At 49.1% G+C, this 18,658-nt stretch overlaps 1 protein-coding gene across 1 annotated transcript in view; it reads left to right on the top strand.

Moving 5' to 3' along the window:
* The window catches only part of atrn (attractin), a 124,050-nt gene extending 107,016 nt beyond the window's left edge, over positions 1 to 17,034 (top strand). The window contains exons 27-29 of the mRNA XM_023799986.2: positions 1,879 to 1,986; positions 10,781 to 10,895; positions 14,259 to 17,034. Of these exons, the coding sequence (XP_023655754.1) occupies positions 1,879 to 1,986; positions 10,781 to 10,895; positions 14,259 to 14,383 (348 nt within the window). The 3' untranslated portion in view covers positions 14,384 to 17,034. The remainder of the gene's footprint in view (positions 1 to 1,878; positions 1,987 to 10,780; positions 10,896 to 14,258) is intronic.
* Positions 17,035 to 18,658: the final 1,624 nt, after the last annotated feature.

Raw genomic sequence — 18,658 nt, 5'->3', positions numbered from 1 at the left:
CTGGGAGCGCAGTCAAAATTTAGATGGGCAGCTGGAGGCCATGGTGTCACCCATTGCTCCAGTTTAATTTATCATGAAGGTGATGCCAGGACAAAATTGTTTGTCTCTGGATCCACATGACATGCTGTTTGTGTATGTGGGCTGATCATTCGGCGAGCAAACCGGTCTTGCTGGTGTCGTACAGCTTTCATCAAAGCATCTGGCAGGGACAGAGAGGCACCATGCTACAAATGTGGTCTCTGACACTCCTGGGTACAGCTGGGTAACAGTGCAAAACGCAGCTAATTGAACCGAAGGCCATAAAGGCGCTGGCTGCTCTTAAAGAGCAGAAGTGGCAGAAGTGCCTGCAAAGCTGCGGTCAGGCACGAGTCGATCTTAATGCAGGGCCGGGCCACGCAGGATCTGCAGCGCTGCTTCCTTACCTCTCAGTCGTCATGGTAGCGCTTTGTTAACATGGAGTGTTCCTCACTCTATCTGGGTTAATGCATTCAATGGGATCCGCATCTTGAGAAGTTAGTTTCTGCATTTAGGCTGGTTATAGTGCAGACTGAATAGTTTTGTAGTTAATCATGTGGTGCGTGCGTGCGTTGAACACGTGTTTTACACCTGCCTTTCAAAAGTACTGCATAGTGACCTTTGGTGCTGCTCTTCCACATATAACACTGCTTTTTAAAATTTATATTGCTTACCCTTTGTTTTTTTTCTCTTCCATTATTTCTCAGTTTTTCCATCAACTTTTTCTTGTACTGCTTGTCAGGGACTACGTATTTACGTGGCGTGTGTGTAATAGTGTATTGTGAGTTTCCCATGACCCGCTCTCTCAGCTGGATAGTCATTCTGTTGATGCTCTGATGTCCGATCAGTTCATGGCGATGCTGCCTCTGAAAGCTCTGCTCATTCTAAAATGCTAATAGTTTGTTAGCCTCTCATCTCAGATGGAACATTTTTCAGTTCAAACTTTTGTTTACGCGGCATTTTGCCTTGTTTTCCTCACAACTGCAAGAGAATTAGTTGCACACTATTTAAATATCAGTAAACGTGTCTGACCCCTGACCTTTCCCTGTGCAGAGTGCACCGTACAGGGAGGGAAATGACAGAGTCCTGTTTTGTAAACTCACCCTACTTGCATTTAGTCACCTGCTGTTAATTTACGAGTTTCCTTGGGGAGACAGGTGCTCAAATATTTACTATACCTTCACACAGACGTGCACAGGTAAAACAAGGTGGCTGAGTATTAAGCGACACGGAGATGAATGTCAGCAGTCAGGGCGTGCCCACCCCTGAGCTATTTTCAGATGAAGCTTTCCTGTGGAGTGCTGAGAGATGTGGGCGAAGGGGGGTGGGGGGGTTATTGCCAAGTGCCCTGCGGTATGTTCCGGAGGAAGAAGCCCATCAGTGCTAATTTCAAAGCTCCAGGTGTTCCATCGTTCCAGTGCGTCTGTGAGCTTGTGCACATGTGCTGCTAGGCGGCTACCACACGTGGGCAGGGTCCAGGGTTTTAGGGAGGGGGCAGATACTGTGAGCTCACAGCTGATTAGGGGAGGGGGGCTCTGTGAGGCAGAATAATTGAGGAGTGAAGACCCATCATGATTGCAGTGAGAGACAGAGCAAAGAAGGGGGGGGGGGGGGGCGTGTCTCCTAAAGAGTAAATCATGTGGAAACTAGCCGTGGAATGATAGGCTGACAGAGGGATGCAGTAGCCAATCAAAGGGGGCATCATCATAGGTTGGCTTGTTTCTGTAGACTAGAGATACTGATGAAGTTCAGTGCCCCTTGTGTTCCTTCTGTGTGGTACTTCCAGTTGGTGGTGGTAGGCAGGGAGGCCCGCACATCCCTAGCTGACCACTGTGTCCCTCACAGAGCTTCTCTTCTCCACAGCAACTCCTGCGCGAGATGCAGCAGATGGCCAGCCGGCCCTTTGCCACCATCAACGTCGCCTTGGAAACAGACGAGGAACCACCTGACCTTATCGGAGGCAGTATTAAGGTGAGTTTGCCCGCAGCGATGGCCTTTTCTCTGTGTTATTTCCCCTCAGCTGGACATCTTATTCTGCAGTACTGTAGTAATTACCCCACCCCCCACCAATTTGGCAGATGAACAGTCCTTACCACACTGGTTTAGGGTCTGCTGGTCAGATGTGGACATGGCTTGAGATCACAGTTGGCAGTCACCCATTTTCACAGCAGGGGATGGTACGACCCAATTTAGACTTGGGATTTTCAGGTGGATCTCCAGGGCTTTTTGATCCCTGTCACTGTTACATGCGTAAGTCAGGTTCTCTGAAGCGCATTAGTGCTGCTTGTTAATTAGCATCGCTCATCACCCTGGGTACAGTCGGCCGATCTGCTCGTCGGACGTGTGGCGTTTTCAGACAGCGTCTGCATACATGCCCCTGGAGGATAATCTGCAGGTGTAATCGAATCCAGTGCTTGTCCTGGGGTCTGGTGGCGCCCTCAGGTATTGAAGTGGAGCCAGTGACGGTCTGTCTTGCCTGCTCAGAGTGGAGAGGTGCCATCTGGGATGGACTGTAAATAACTGGAAGTGGGGCTCGTGCAGCCCCCATGAAAGGTGCTTATTGCCCTCCACCTCCTGGCCTACACTGCTGGGCTCTTCCATGAAATGGCCTGTTTCTCTTCCTGTTTTCACCTCCCTTCCTTTCCCCCTTTTTCTTTTTCCACTTGCCACTTTCCACTTCCCCTCTTTCTCCTCATTCCTATTTTTCCCTTTCATATCCTTTTCTGCTTTCCATCCATATTTCACTCCCTCCTCATTTCTTTCCATGACTCTATTCACTATCCCATTTCCCATTCTCTCCTTCCCTTTTCATGCCATTTCATTCCAATTCTGTTCTCCTTTCCTAATCCTTCCTTCCCTCCCCGTCATCCCTCCTCTTTTCTTCCCTTTCCGGCCTTATTCCCAAATGTCCCCCAAAGAAGTATCCTGGCAGGCCTGTTTTTCTGACCGTACATTCAAACCACAGGTGGCGGGAGCATCAGCGGTCACTCTGGCCGCACTCTCCGTGACGCCAGTAATCACTGGCTCTATCATTGACAGAGTGGGCGGGGACAAGGTCGATCACAGTCTGAGTGGGCGGGGACAAGGTCGTTCACAGTCTGAGTGGGCGGGGACAAGGTCGATCACAGACTGAGTGGGCGGGGACAAGGTCGTTCACAGTCTGAGTGGGCGGGGACAAGGTCGATCACAGTCTGAGAGGGCGGGGACAAGGTCGATCACAGTCTGAGTGGGCGGGGACAAGGTCGATCACAGACTGAGTGGGCGGGGACAAGGTCGTTCACAGTCTGAGTGGGCGGGGACAAGGTCGATCACAGTCTGAGAGGGCGGGGACAAGGTCGATCACAGTCTGAGTGGGCGGGGACAAGGTCGATCACAGACTGAGTGGGCGGGGACAAGGTCGATCACAGACTGAGTGGGCGGGGACAAGGTCGATCACAGTCTGAGTGGGCGGGGACAAGGTCGTTCACAGACTGAGTGGGCGGGGACAAGGTCGATCACAGTCTGAGAGGGCGGGGACAAGGTCGATCACAGACTGAGTGGGCGGGGACAAGGTCGATCACAGTCTGAGTGGGCGGGGACAAGGTCGTTCACAGACTGAGTGGGCGGGGACAAGGTCGATCACAGTCTGAGTGAGCAGGGACAAGGTCGTTCACAGTCTGAGTGGGCGGGGAAAAGGTCGTACAGTCTGAGTGGGCGGGGACAAGGTCGTTCACAGTTCTAGGTCTAGCAAACTTCCTGAAGCGGCCCACAAGGCAAATAAACTTGTAGCACATGACAAACACTACTGCTATAAATAAGTAACGTTAGTGTTACTGACGACTAACATTATTTTTCATTATATGGTGCCAAAACTAGTATGCACTCCACCAATTCATCTGGATCACCGATACTTTGACAACCTGGTCTATGCGTAATTTAAAAAAAAAATTGTTTCTGTATCAAACACGGTTTAATTATATAAATTTAGTGTATCAGACAAAACAATGCGCCTCTTCGTTGAAATTTTCATAAAATTTAAATTTCAATGGCTATGATTAAAAGCTCAAATATTATCATGCAGTAACCAATATTATGCATTACAGACTGATACTTTTGCCCTTGAACAAAAAAGTATTAGCCTAGGTATGTCTCAATACTGACCTTTTTAACATGTGTTGACCGCGTTGACGCAGTATAAGAATGTCTACATGGGATTTTTAAGTGCGTAGTTTTATGCTGCCTAAACACGAGTATTTTTACCATGTCTACAGCGTAAAAGTGCCATGTTGAGACGTGTTCTGTTTCACAGTGCTTGGAACGTTTCGTTTAAGCAGCATCGCCATGTTCTGATCAGCATTTGGTTGGAACATAAGTTTCCACGCATGTGTCCTGTGGAACTCTCTTTAATTGAGCATTTCTACATTCCAACGGGTCGCCACTGAAGTGCGTCAGCTCATTGACGGGCTTCAACTTCATTTTCATGCTCTCGCCGCCGAAATCGTGCCGCTCCCCGCTGCCTGGCGACACGCCCTCCCACAGAGAATGAATGACTTCTAGTCACTTTGACGCTCATCAGCACCCATCTGTTACCAACAGAGGAATAATCCGAACCAGCTTCTCAGTCCAGCCTCCCCATCCTTATCTAGCATGGATAAGTAAGGTCTTTAAAATGTTTTTATTTCTAATTCAAGGGCTGTACTGAACTCTCAATGAAAGCCACATGTGGCGGTGGCTCTGGTGTGGCTGAGTTAGCGCCCCCTTCTCCCCGATCCCCGCCCCCTTCTCCCCGATCCCCGCCCCCTTCTCCCCGATCCCCGCCCCCTTCTCCCCGATCCCCGCCCCCTTCCCCCCGATCCCCGCCCCCTTCCCACGGATCCAGGCCCCCTTCTCCCCGATCCTCGCCCCCTTCCCCCAGATCCAGGCCCCCTTCTCCCCGATCCTCGCCCCCTTCTCCCCGATCCCCGCCCCCTTCTCCCCGATCCCCGCCCGCTTCCCACGGATCCCCGTCCCCTTCCCCCAGATCCAGGCCCCCTTCTCCCCAGATCCAGGCCCCCTTCTCCCCAGATCCAGGCCCCCTTCTCCCCAGATCCAGGCCCCCTTCTCCCCGATCCTCGCCCCCTTCCCACGGATCCCCGCCCCCTTCCCACGGATCCCCGCCCCCTTCTCCCTTCTCCCGACACGCTGCTCTGCTCTGTCGCTGTAGCATCACACTATTCCGAAGCCACTGTAATATCCTGCTTAGCTCAGGCTCCTCCTCGCCTCCTGTCTGGGAACATCTGAGCCACAGAGATCCAATTTAGATGTACCTCCCCCTCCGCACGCGGCAGGTGGCACGCGGGATGAACGGCCGGCTGTGGTAGATTGCCTTCAGATTGACTTTCTTCAGCCCCCCTGCCCCACCCCCGGCTCGTTTCGGCTCGTGTCGGATGGGCGCTTGTGTGCCACGTTGTCGCCGTCCCGACATCGCTGCTGATAATTACCGCCAGTCTCTCGTTTCCCGCAAGCGCCGTACGCAGCCAGGCTAGCGGCTGCATGAGAATGCTCACATGTACTCTGTTCACCAGTGCAATGCCTTTCACACATGTGCAACTCAGACAAATTAGTTTAGACATTATTAATCAGCCTCAGAGCTGCATCACATTACTAATCAACCGCAGAGCTGCATCAGTCCGCTGGTTAAGATTCAGGGGCTTATCTGAGTCCCAGAGGCGACTGTGTCCTTCTGGTGGTTCAGAAGGCAGGTTAGGTGTCTGAAAATTATAAAAAGAAGGAAGGCAATTCTTAACCAGACTGAGTCACGATGTTGTCTAAGCCAGAATTAAATTTCCGTGATTTATTCTGCCAGGGGCTGCGCACCTCCTGGGTCAGGGGTTCATCCTGGGGTCTTTCTGATAATGATTGGTTACAAGTATCTAAACTCTCAGAAGTTTCTCTGAACATCCCTCAAAGCTTGACCTTTACGTTTGCCTTTGCTATTCAAATCGAATTAAATCTTGCCGCTAATTTACACCGACCTGAATGAAGGGTCTTTGAAAATGAGGCTGTCTGACAGCTTGGTTTGGTTCCAGTGCTGTACTTGGCAGGTGTCTCCTGGAGGATCGGCTGATGAATGATGGATAAAGCCCAGAGGCCTTTTTGGGGTTCATGATAATACTTAAGGAGTCTAAATTCGGCTTTAATGTGAATCTGTTACCTAAAAAATATACAAACACCCCATATCTGGTAGTGAATGAATGGGACTTCCTCTGCATTAGCATTCATTATTTTTTGGCATCCATTTGGGTTAGCCTGTCCTGCAGAAATGGTTCTTATCATCCATGCCCTATAAGGTGTCAGCAGGGGGCACTAGATCCCATGCACATCTTCTGTTATATGCACTACATAAAGAGAGCAATCTGTCTAGTGGATTTCTGGATATACTTCTGTGGGAAAGCATGCCAGGCTATCTGGGGAGAGATGCGCCATTAGGAGTGACAGCTGGGGTGACAGGGAGGAGAAGGTAATAAGGATCTGTTTGTCATCAGACACTTCAACACGAGTGGGATATGACAGAAGGTTGGCCACCTTGCTGAATCGCGCAGTTTGGGAAATGTGTAAACATGTGGCCATCTTCTGTGCCCTCCTGCATCCAAAGGATGACATCGCCGAGGACAGGAAGGTATCCGGTGGGAGTAGCAGTTTCTAAGCTCCTGCCCCCCTTCTCTGTATGAGCGAGGATTAGTGCTCCGTGGTGCTTCCTATGCGAATAACAGGCACACTGCCCCAAAACACCATGCTGAGTGAGCAGCGGTAGCATAGGCGAGCTATGGCAGCCAAGCAGGATGTGATTATGCAGGCGTCACAGCAAAGGCGGCCTGTCCGCTCTGTAGCCTGTCTTGTTCTGCGGCCTGTCTTGTTCTGCGGCCTGCCTGCTCTGCAGCCTGTCTTGTTCTGCGGCCTGCCTTGTTCTGCGGCCTGTCTTGTTCTGCGGCCTGTCTTGTTCTGCGGCCTGCCTTGTTCTGCGGCCTGCCTTGTTCTGCGGCCTGTCTGTACTGCGGCCTGTCTGCTCTGCCGCCTGTCTGCTCTGCCGCCTGTCTGCTCTGCGGCCTGTCTTGTTTGCGGCCTGTCTTGTTTGCGGCCTGTCTGCTCTGCGGCCTGCCTGCTCTGCGGCCTGCCTGCTCTGCGGCCTGCCTGTTCTGCGGCCTGTCTGTTCTGCGGTCTGCCTGCTCTGCGGCCTGTCTTGTTCTGCGGCCTGTCTTGTTCTGCTGCCTGTCTTGTTCTGCGGCCTGCCTTGTTCTGTGGCCTGCCTGCCCTGCCGCCTGTCTGTTCTGCCGCCTGTCTGTTCTGCGGCCCTGGAGCTCCCATCTAGCTGACTGTGACCCACACACTGGCATCCAGAGCCGTCCAGCTCAAGCGTTACATCTCAAAATTTAGCAGGTCAATGGATGCCTAACAACATCTGAATGCTGGAATTTGAATATATTGGAGCTTTTTTGCCATCAGAGATCTAGACATTCATTTCACTATCTTTAAAGAATTACTTATTGGGTGTTCTCTGTTGTGCCGACTATGAATGTAACCCAAGCAGAACCGATCTGTGAAAGTGTGCAGATCTCTGACACCAGAAAGGTTCAACGGGAAGAGCTATCCCGTTACAAAGCCATGTGAAGTAGGCCACTGTTTCCCCGCTGAGGACAGAGATCAGTCCAACAAAGGGGTATGTCTGTGCTGTGGTGTGAAGCACTTTGAGGAAGCGGGTTTGTTTTCTTGCCCATTTCCTTTTGAGAGATGGGCAAGATGTAAGAGCACCTGTGGCTGAGCGGTTGACGGCATCCCGAGGAAGCTCTCCATCCCAGAACTGGATGTCAGCTGGACCTGTGCCGGTGCTGCACTCGCCTCTGTGCTACAGAGAGCTACGGCTGATATCCAGCAGCTTTCTCCTCAAATGTCATTTTGTTTTTCCGCTACTTGGGGTATTTTCATAACTTTAGCAGAAATAACAATCGGCCTGCTTGATGTAATTAATTTGATCTCTCTTATTTTAGAAAAGTGTTACTGATTCATGCGAGGGCTAAAGTAAATTATAAGCTCTTAATTAAATATGCCCTTCCCATGAGCTTCTTGGTGCGACAGTCTATGTAGTTTTAATAGCTAAGTGCTGTAAAAGCCAAGCTGTCTGACAGACACGCCACCTCCGATTATGCCGAGGTGAGTGCAGGCGGAGAGGTGCCTCACTGGTGTCTAGGGGCTCGGCGGAGCTGCCGGGGAACTCCGCGGCCAGATCAGGACAGCCAACTAAATGCTGATAATGTGACTCCAGACTACAACAGGGAGGAAAAAGAGGGCCTCCCGCGGTGGCCCAACAGGGACATGGGAGTGAGGTGAAGGAAATAAATTGCCTATATTCATCACTAAGAGCCTGTCCTCACACACAGGGCTGAGACGAGCTGCTGGTATCCCGCCCGGGCAGATTAATCCTGGAGGTTCTGTCAGGCACTCCTGTGGGACGCCCCATGCCATTTTGGTAGGGTTATCCATCCTCGGTCATTCCCTTACATTTTAGAGAGGCGCCTCGGTGTGGACCGGATGGGGATGGGGTCCGCTTTAGCATAGGGTGCAGTTTCCAGCATCCTGGTGCCTAGGGACCCGACTCGAGTGGCTTCCGCAAGCCACACCGCGGCTGCCTCTGGATCGTGATATCAAACCCCTTGCTGCAGCCGGCTCGGCTCTGGATCGGCATATCAAACCCCTCACTGTAGCCGGCTTTGTTCTGGATCGGCATATCAAACCCCTCACTGTAGCCAGCTCAGTTCTGGATCGGCATATCAAACCCCTCACTGTAGCCAGCTGTGCTCTGGATCGGCATATCAAACCCCTCACTGTAGCCAGCTCAGTTCTGGATCGGCATATCAAACCCCTCGCTGCAGCCAGCTGTGCTCTGGATCGGCATATCAAACCCCTCACTGTAGCCGGCTCAGTTCTGGATCGGCATATCAAACCCCTCACTGTAGCCGGCTCAGTTCTGGATCGGCATATCAAACCCCTCGCTGTAGCCTGCTCGGTTCTGGATCGGCATATCAAACCCCTCGCTGCAGCCGGCTCGGTTCTGGATCGGCATATCAAACCCCTCGCTGCAGCCGACTCGGTTCTGGATCGGCATATCAAACCCCTCGCTGCAGCCGACTCGGTTCTGGATCGGCATATCAAACCCCTCGCTGCAGCCGACTCGGTTCTGGATCGGCATATCAAACCCCTCGCTGCAGCCGACTCGGTTCTGGATCGGCATATCAAACCCCTCGCTGTAGCCGGCTCGGTTCTGGATCGGCATATCAAACCCCTCGCTGCAGCCGACTCGGTTCTGGATCGGCATATCAAACCCCTCGCTGCAGCCGACTCGGTTCTGGATCGGCATATCAAACCCCTCGCTGCAGCCGACTCGGTTCTGGATCGGCATATCAAACCCCTCGCTGTAGCCGGCTCGGTTCTGGATCGGCATCTGCAGTTCTGCTGTAGCTCCGTCTATCATACATGCGCTGCCTGCCTCCGCTCCGGATTTGTAGGCATAGGTTTGGATCCCTCCCTTTTCCCCAAACAGATCAACGTGTTGTTGTTTATGCCGCTTTTGGAGGGATTCAGTTTACATTTCCGTTATGTCTATAAAGCTGAACTTAAATGGCGCTGTGTCCCAGTGGCGGGACCCGACAGTCGGGCAAGACGCTAGAAATCAATTAGCTGGTAGCTGCCCTGCTACAGGGTGACTGGGCCCCAGCTCCGTGTCGGCCACCTGCCACTGGCAAGTCTTGAGCACCTCTGAGACCGGCCACCACCTTGCGCCTTCATACCTCCAGGCTGTTAGGCACTTCAGTTCAGGCTGTAAGAGAACCATCAGAAATGTTCAGGAAGCGTTAAGCCTTTCTGAAGGGGGCAGTCTTGGCGTGTCGCACTTAAGCTGCCCTTCACGCCAGGCCGATTGCAGCTCTGAGCCTCAGCCGTCCGTAACGCCAGGCCGACGGCAGTTTGGGGTGAGGGAGTCTCTCCGCCACCGACCTGTAACTACATTTGGCTAATAGCTTTTAGGTGACTTCACATGGCTCCAGAGTGGAGTCGTAAGTTGATTCTGGCTCTTCCAGCCACGTGAGGAAGAAACCTGGTTTCTTTGGGCCTAATTATCCTTCCACGTGGTTCTGTCTGCATAAGCACGTTCTTCTGTGGAGCCATGCTTCTGTTGAGGTGTCATGCCACGGGATGTTGCTTGCTTGATTTATTATTTACTCTCCTCGAAATAGGTGCATTCCCCAAACAAAACCTTCAGTAAACCGGGTGATCCTTATGTCAGTTATGCTGACACCCATCGCTGGGTCCCTGGTTCAGCGCAAAGTTGCACCTATGACAGTTTTGCAGGCTGAAGTCTTTCAGGTCACTGAAATACTCTGGTTAAATTGGACTGGTAAACTGGTTAGCTACTTGCTACAGAAAAAAAAATCACACAATCCATCTTTCTTAACCACTTACCTGGTACAGAGTTACAGTGACTTGTTGAAAGTGACTCATTTACATCAGCCTGTGTTTAAGGGCCTGGCCTGTTCTCTTTCCCATTCCCCGTTGTTTTCTTTAATCGTCTATCTCCCGAACTCCAACAGCTACTGGCTCGTGTGCAGCTCCTCGCACGGCGCCTCGCACGGGTCCTCCTGACCTGGCGCAGCGGCAGACGTTACCTGTGTAATTAGCGTGAGACTTAACGAAGCAGGCGATAAACCCGAAGAACCCCGTGGTTCACCACGTTGACCCTTGTGCCATGTCTCTGCAGACGGTGCCCAAGCCCATCGCCATGGAGCCCTGCTTCGGGAACAGAGCGGCTGTGCTGTCCATCTTTGTGCGGCTGCCCAGGGGCTCTGGAGGCATCCCGCCTCCGGGACAATCAGGTCAGTACCCACTCCCCATCTCATCCCCTTCAGGGCATGTTCTCTCTGTTTGTGACACACTTCGCATTCCACATTCTCTTGACTAGATCACACCTCTGCTCCGTGTTCTGCTTCGTCTCGTCTTTACTGCGGCTTTGTCATGATCTTTATTTTACTTTAGCCACGCTTTTACCATCTCTGTCTCTCCTGCTAGATTGTATCCGCCGCACTGTCACAGTCTCTCCATGTTCTGCTGTGTTCTCGCAATCACATTTCCTCCCATTTTCTCAGTTGCATTATTTTCTTGACACTCTCCCGATCCGTCTCTTAAAGTCTCAAGTTTGTTTTTTTTTGTTACAATCCCTCGTCTTCCTCTCTCCCATTCCTTATGTAGTGTTGTCACATTCTCACCCTCAAGAGACAGCAAATAGATGAAGACCGTCTCTGTTTAGGCCTTGTTGCCAGGTAGGCGGGGGTCAGCCCCTGTTGGGTAGCTTTGTGCCATGGGGATGGATCCTCTGATCTATGGGAAAAACTGTCACATACATTCTGGTATTTAAAGGGAACACATGGCTCTTGCCCATTTTTAAGTAGCTTTCCAGTTTGATTTGAGGGTATCAGAAATTAGGGGCTTCATTTACATAGCTTGTTCTGAAGTGTCCAGGTTACGGTCATTGCCTCGGAAATGTTCCGACTGCTCATTCCTACCAGTTATTACAGATGGCCGGAAGGGTTTGGATTATCAACAGCCAGTAATTAGTCCAGTCTACTAAATGGAGATTGGCTGCATTGGCTTTGCTAAATACAAATGATCAGGTGTAAAACGGCCAACGCAGGAGGATCAATATGCAGAAGACTCTCTGGAAGACTGTAGCGTATCTCTGCCAAAACTCCGACTGCTCTGATAACTGTTGGTTCCGGAGCAGGGTGATTTCATGCTGGACTGAACAAAAATCACTGTACGGTTGTTTTGCTACAGGCAAGCAAATTGGAGTTAGGTTATAGAGTCCAGGTACATGAAGTAGACGGGCTTGTTTTATCAGTCGGCGTAACTTGATGGTGGGTTTGATTGTGGGTTTCATTCAGTCCATCTGTGTGCCATTTGCATGTTCTGCCCATTTTTGTTCGCCTAATTTAACCCTCTGGGGTCGAGTGCATTGTCGGCGACGCAGCGTACTTTTCGCGTCTATTTTAGTTTATATCTTGCTGAAATCTTAATGTAGAATCAAGAAAAAAACGCTGGATAAATCCGTAATCTGTCTTCTTTTCAAAACCTCCATTGTCGGAAGCATTAAAGTTTTTAAAATTAGGTTAAATCGGCAAAAAAGTAAACCATGTCACCTTACTTTGTTTTACCTGCATCGGGGGCGTGTAGTACCGCTCTCACCCGAAGATCGCTATTCACATTCTAAATACATCCCCATCAGCGCCATAAAGGTGGGGGGGGGGGGGGGGGGGGTCAATGACTCATTCATACACATGAAAGTTGCTATATATTCAATGAAAGGAGCCAGAAATAGTGACATGAGTTACCTTTTTCTTATTTTTTTTATCAAACTGAATGTTGCAACTACACCATTTAGTCATCTTCATGTAGCCAAGACTTTGCTGATCAGATATCTGGGATCAAAACAAACTGCCAGCATTGCTTACTAAGTACTTTTATAATGTTTCTGCAAGTGTTCCAAACTGCATTTTGCAATGTCTATACTTTGATGTCAAATTTCAAACTTAACAAAAATCTGACATATTTACAATATACATTAAAATAAAGATGAGTGTAATGGCAAAACAAATATATAAGAAATAATTTATTTGCCATGAATTAAGTTTATGATATTTGAAGAAATGTGTGATCATGCCCCAGTCAGTGAAAGTGTGTCACATACATTCTGGTATTTAAAGGGAACACATGGCTCTTGCCCATTTTTAAGTAGCATGACCCCTAGACCCCAGAGAGTTAATGCTGCACCTTTTTGAAACGGTCACACCAAAGCTTATTTGGGTGACTGTGGATCATCTGTTGCCTGTGAATGAAAGTTACTAGGTGATGTGGCTCTGGCAGCATGAGCAGTACATTCTTCAGATATATTCCTGGTGTCCAAGTATGTCTTATTTTCAGGAGGGATTTTGAGATAAAAGGGACATTTGAGACAGGTCTGTAAGAACATAAGTGTCACCCCTGATAAATTTAAAGTATGGGTCCTTGCAGTGAATCTTTAAATAATTTAGTGTGGATACGATCTGCTGTTCGTGGTGGGGTTTATTTTCTGAATGATTGCATAGTCTTACTCCAGGGAGTACTTTAATAATTTGATTTTAATTTGTACCTTTTCATTTTGAGGTTCCGATCTGTCAGCTGTGTGGATGCTTGATGCTCTGTGGCATCGCCGCCCCCTGCACTAGGGCTTCCAGGAATAGCTGTGAAACGGGTGCATCCATCGCCTTAATCGTTTACGTTTTTGAGAATGATTTATAGGTCACACGCCACCGGGCACCGTCATCCAACGCATGTGGCTCTGTCACCCTCCCCCCTCCCCGGATTGGGACACACTGTTCCTGAAACATCCCGTCCCAAATCGTTCCATCTGAGAGGCTTATTGGATTTCAGCTTTGGATGCGTGTAACAATGCCGCGTTTACAAAGCGTTCGATGCACCCTTTACATTCGTACCATTTCGATCTTAAGTCAAAGAGAAACAATGGTTAAATGATAAATGTGGAAAAACCCGCAGATAGGTATGTGCATTCTGCAGGATAACACATAATTCATCCAGAAAATGCCTTCTGGCATGCTGTCATGTTTGTTCCATCTCGTCTGTCTCTCTCTCTCTCCACTCCCCATCTCTCTCCACTCCCCATCTCACTTGCCTGTCTGCCTTTTCACTTTCCGTCTCGCCTACCTGTGTTGGTCTCTCTTATCGCTTCACCATCTCATTTGTCTGTGATGGTCTCTCTCTCACCTCCCTATCTTGCCTGCCTGCATCGGTCTCTCTCTCAGCTCCCCATCTTGCCTGCCTGCATCGGTCTCTCTCTCAGCTCCCCATCTTGCCTGCCTGCGTCGGTCTCTCTCTCAGCTCCGCATCTTGCCTGCCTGCATCGGTCTCTCTCTCAGCTCCCCATCTTGCCTGCCTGCGTCGGTCTCTCTCTCAGCTCCCCATCTTGCCTGCCTGCATCGGTCTTTCTGCTCTCTGTCTCCCCTGCCTGTGTTAGTCTCTCTGCTCCCCTTCTCATCTGCCTGTATTGGAGTATCTCTCTCAGTCTCTGTGTGTTTCACCTGCCTGTGTCGATCTCTCCACTTCCCATCTCTCATACCTGTGTATCTGTTAGCTGCTGGTCTCCCTACTGTGGGTCTCATGCCTGTGTGCCCGTCTCCCTGCTGCAGGGCTGGCAGTGGCCAGCTCCCTGGTGGACGTGTCCCAGCAGATGTGCGTCGCCTATAAGGAGAAGTCTGGGGCCGTGCGGAATCGCAAGCACCAGCCCCCCGCACAGCCGGCCACCTGTATCTGATCCCATGCACCCGGCCGAGTCGCGAGCCAAGGACTGGGGAGGGGCCCGGGGATCCATGGGGGAAGACGTGCACTTCCGGGGGAGGAGCCCGAGGAAGGACGCGGCAGGGGTGGACATCGCTGAACTCAGTCCTGGCAATAACCGACCTCAAGTGGGGAGCCGCGATTTCATCCCCAGCCGACGGACGATAGAGATGCTCTCAGAGACGAGGGCGCGCCACGTGGGACAGATGGAGGTGCGCAATGGCTGCCATGCGGATCACGCTTGACGCCTGCACCCCTCCCGCTCTCTTCTTCCCTTCATCACCCTGCAGCTGCTGTTTTCCCATCCAGTCATTATATCTACATTTTCTTTTATATGGTTTTTAGACATGTGTCTGATTTCTGATGTCCCGTGTACCAGAAGGGAGCCCTGTACACAGTCACTGGTTTGAGCTCATTATGGAAGACAATGCACAGTGTGTAGCAGCTCCTTGCCGCATGGGGGAGGGGGGGGGCGGGGGGGTCCCATCAGTCTCTCTGCTCACATAAGTCTTCACCAGCATAAGCTAATAGATAAGTTTGTTTTCTCTGAATCCCACAGGTGATTGGGTGGCTATTCTTGTTCCCTGTCTTATGATGAAGAGACAGTGGGGTCACGGCCATACTATGTCGGATTGGCCATAATCGTGATGGGTGGTGATGAGGCTAACGCAGGGCATGGGAGATTACATTTCAGGTGTCCCGGAACACATCTCCCCCTGATGTGTGAACACAGCTATGGGGCAGACTAAGTCTTCTTTAATCTGGAATGTTTGTGTTAAGCGGCTTATGTTGTATTAGCCAAATTTTGCTTTTAACCATCTTAGTTCAGAAGGGGGAAATGATGATGTCGTGTCAGCCACGTCTGGAATTGAGGGGTAGGGTGTCCCATGATCGCTGCATGGGGGGGGGGCTATAATGTTACAGGAGATGTACCTGAAGGTGAAGTATCCTCTCCCAGGTAATGGGGTCAAACAGTGAAGAAGCCACAAGCATGACTATACCGAGAGTCCCTTTATTTCTGGAAGCGTTTGCTTTTATCTCTGGGATTGTTGTCTCCCAATCGGGAGTCACAGCCCATTTTAATGAGTTTTACCTCAGTCAGAACAGGCTGGGGGGAAACAAAATTGATGTGTTTATTCTTCTGTTTCCAGACAGTCTTTTAGGTTCCAAGACGACTGCCGCTAGTTATAAAACTTTTAAATCGTCAGCAACAATTTGCTCAAAGGAGAAAATTGAGACTTTCCGAGGAGGGAAGAACTAAAGAAAATGTTTTTGTGTTTTGTTCCTTCTGTGTTTGAACACATACTTTGTCCCTTGGAATGCGCCGCTTATCCGGAGAGTACAGTGGCTCAGTATTACATCACTCTAAGCTTTTGGCATTCTGTTCCATCAAATAGAGTCCTTTCAAAACAAGGGAGCCCCCCCCCCCCAAAAAAAAAAAATACACAAATCACATGTATATGTTTGAATGGAAAAAAAATCCTCCCCAATACACACTTATGCTGCTGACCCAGTGAGGTCACATGACGCTGGCTGTCAGCACGCTTTGCGTCTCCGAGGATCGTCTCCATATCGCTCGTACGCAGGACACGCGTGACCGATTCCTCGCTGGTTAGCGGGACCCCTGAACAGGCACGGCCAAGGCTTCTAACGCATGCTGCACAGGTGCTGTTTGTATGTTTCAGTGCTGAATAGAGCAGTTGTGCTTGTATTTTAGACAAAGGCATGTGTTTGTCTGTGTATTCACCTTCATGTCCACCCACCCAAAGGGGCTCCCACCCCCAGAGCTCGACTTGTCACTCACCTTGATCCTCCCTTGGACTCCACAGCACCTCCCATCTCTCCCCGCGAAACGCCACTGTAGACGTGGAAGACGTAGTTTGTCAATATGTAAACAAAAAAAAATTAGCATCGATTGCACTCTTCTCTTTTTTGTAAATATGGAGAAAGTATTGTAAACTATTTCTTTGCCATGGGGAAAATGTTGTGAAGGAGATGAGCATAAGCTCATGGAACGTCTGTCAATAACATTTTTGTATTGTAAAATAACTTATTTAAACAAGCTTAGGCATGGATGACAGCATAATGTAAAGGACAGGTTTAACAAAAGCCATGTCACTACATGGAAATCTATGAATGTTATAGAATTTTGGGTCTGTAATAAATCGGTAAAAATCCAAATTGGATTGTATATATTTTTATTTTATGTTTAACTTCCTTTGTTTAGCACTGGATCAGTTTCTCACAAACTCAAAAGCTGATAATCAAATATATATATATATATATACACATTGATAATTAGCAGCCAGAGGCTAAATATAGAATGAAGCACTATATCTAGTGTCTGGTTTTAGCATTGATACTGTCTGCTATACTAGAGGTATTGTTATGTAAGCTACAGATTTATTCCAGTTTTGTAATACTTTTCAGTTTAATTTGGTTTAATATTCCTCAAGATATTAGAGATAAAACTATGGAATGAAAAAACAAAATAATTACATGCACTAATGATTACGGCTGTAATAATTTTTGACTTTTTGATTGTCAGTTGATAATGCAATAGCATACATAATGGAATGGACCATATTACTGTCATGCAAATATAACATGATCCAAATTCTTTGAGAACACTGGTGCTATATTTGTCATTTGTCATTTGAGTTTTTGGTCAGAATTATTTTTTTACCTTAAACATTTTTTTTTTTTTTTGCAATTTTCTGTTGCCATAAACAATTTCCAAACTGTGAAAAGAAAATGACTATAATTTTGCTTTGCAGAAGAACAGCAGTGTGTCATGGAGAATAGATAACTTAGCTTATTAGTCTAGATGTAGTTTGTGCTCACGAACAGCCACTGAAACCTTGTGGGATTTAGTCATTAGTCTCTTTGTTGGATCAGTCAGCCATTAGTCACTTTGTGGGATCAATGAAGCATTAGTTTTCTTGGGGAGGCAGCCAGGTATTAATCGCTTTGTGAGATCAGTCTGTGTCTAGTCGTTTTGTGGGATCAGTCAGTCATTAGTCGTTTTGTGGGTCAGTCAGTCGTTTTGTGGGATCAGTCAGTTACTAGTCATTTTTAAACCCGTTGTGTTACAGAATAATGTTTTTGGGAATCCAGGCATTATGGTGGCATTATAGTCTAACTTGCCCAGGGTTGAGTGTTTCATTATCAAATATGTGGTGTCTGAATTATGTGTGTCAGCTTCTTCCCATGCTCCGAGTTGAATCGGCTGCATGTGCACGTTAGTGTGCATATGTGCAGGCACATTCCCTTTGATGGACCGACGTCCCCAGCTTGTGCATTTAAAGGATGTGACATCAAGGTAAGCATTTTGAAACAGCCCAGGCAAACCTAATAAATTAAGGCACCTGCCTGGAATAACGATGGCATCCAGCCGGGGCGGCCGTGCTCTGGGAAGCACATTGACTATCCATTTGTTAGCATTATGTCACAGAGCTCAGATAAGGAGATACCTTTAAATGCTGAGCTGACAGTCGCTGTGATTAACGCATCATCTATTTACTCAGGGGTATTTACTGTCTGTCATGGCTGCTTTGGTGCATAAGAAAAGCGGGAGGGAAACGTGCCGCAGGCTTCCTCCCCCACTGACCTCGGGCTTTTATCTCTGCTACAGTCCCGTTAGATGGCCATTCAGCCAATCCACACCTGTGCTGCTCTACTCCACTCTTCATGGCTTTGGCCGTGTTGATTGGCAGGGAAGGGGGTTCCCCTGTGAGATCATCAGGGTTCATACCGTTGTCCTAACCGCACGTGTTCTGTTTGATCAGCCGCACAATTTCATTGAGCCCAAATGGGCTATGCTCCATACCTCCACTGCTGCGGCATGGAACACCGATAAAAGGAGCCATCAGCCCGAAGAAGGAGGCCTTCCAAGTGTGGTTTGTATGTGGGAATCCATAGGCAGCTGACAGGTACTGGCAGGCTGAACAGAGTGTGGTTTTAACAGTTGTAGAAACACAACTTTTGATTGGCCTCAAAGGGATTCTGCCATGCTGTCAGAACTCAGGAGAAGGAAATGGGCCTTTGCCCATTTTGTTTACTGCAGGATGGAGTGCTGTTGACCTCAACTGGGGATATAGTATGGCGGTGGAAGAACTACTTCGAGGACCTCCTCAATCCCACTTACTCCTTGCTTGGAGGAAGGAGTCGGAGAACTCATCCATCAATGGGACTGCGGTCGCTGAGGTAGTCAGATTCTTCAATGGCAAGGCTCTGGCAGTGGATGAGATTC

Source organism: Paramormyrops kingsleyae, chromosome 12, assembly GCF_048594095.1.
Source record: "Paramormyrops kingsleyae isolate MSU_618 chromosome 12, PKINGS_0.4, whole genome shotgun sequence".
NCBI classification, from domain to species: Eukaryota; Metazoa; Chordata; class Actinopteri; order Osteoglossiformes; family Mormyridae; genus Paramormyrops; species Paramormyrops kingsleyae.
Note: the sequence above shows the minus strand (reverse complement) of the source record. Positions and strands in the feature narration are given on the sequence as shown.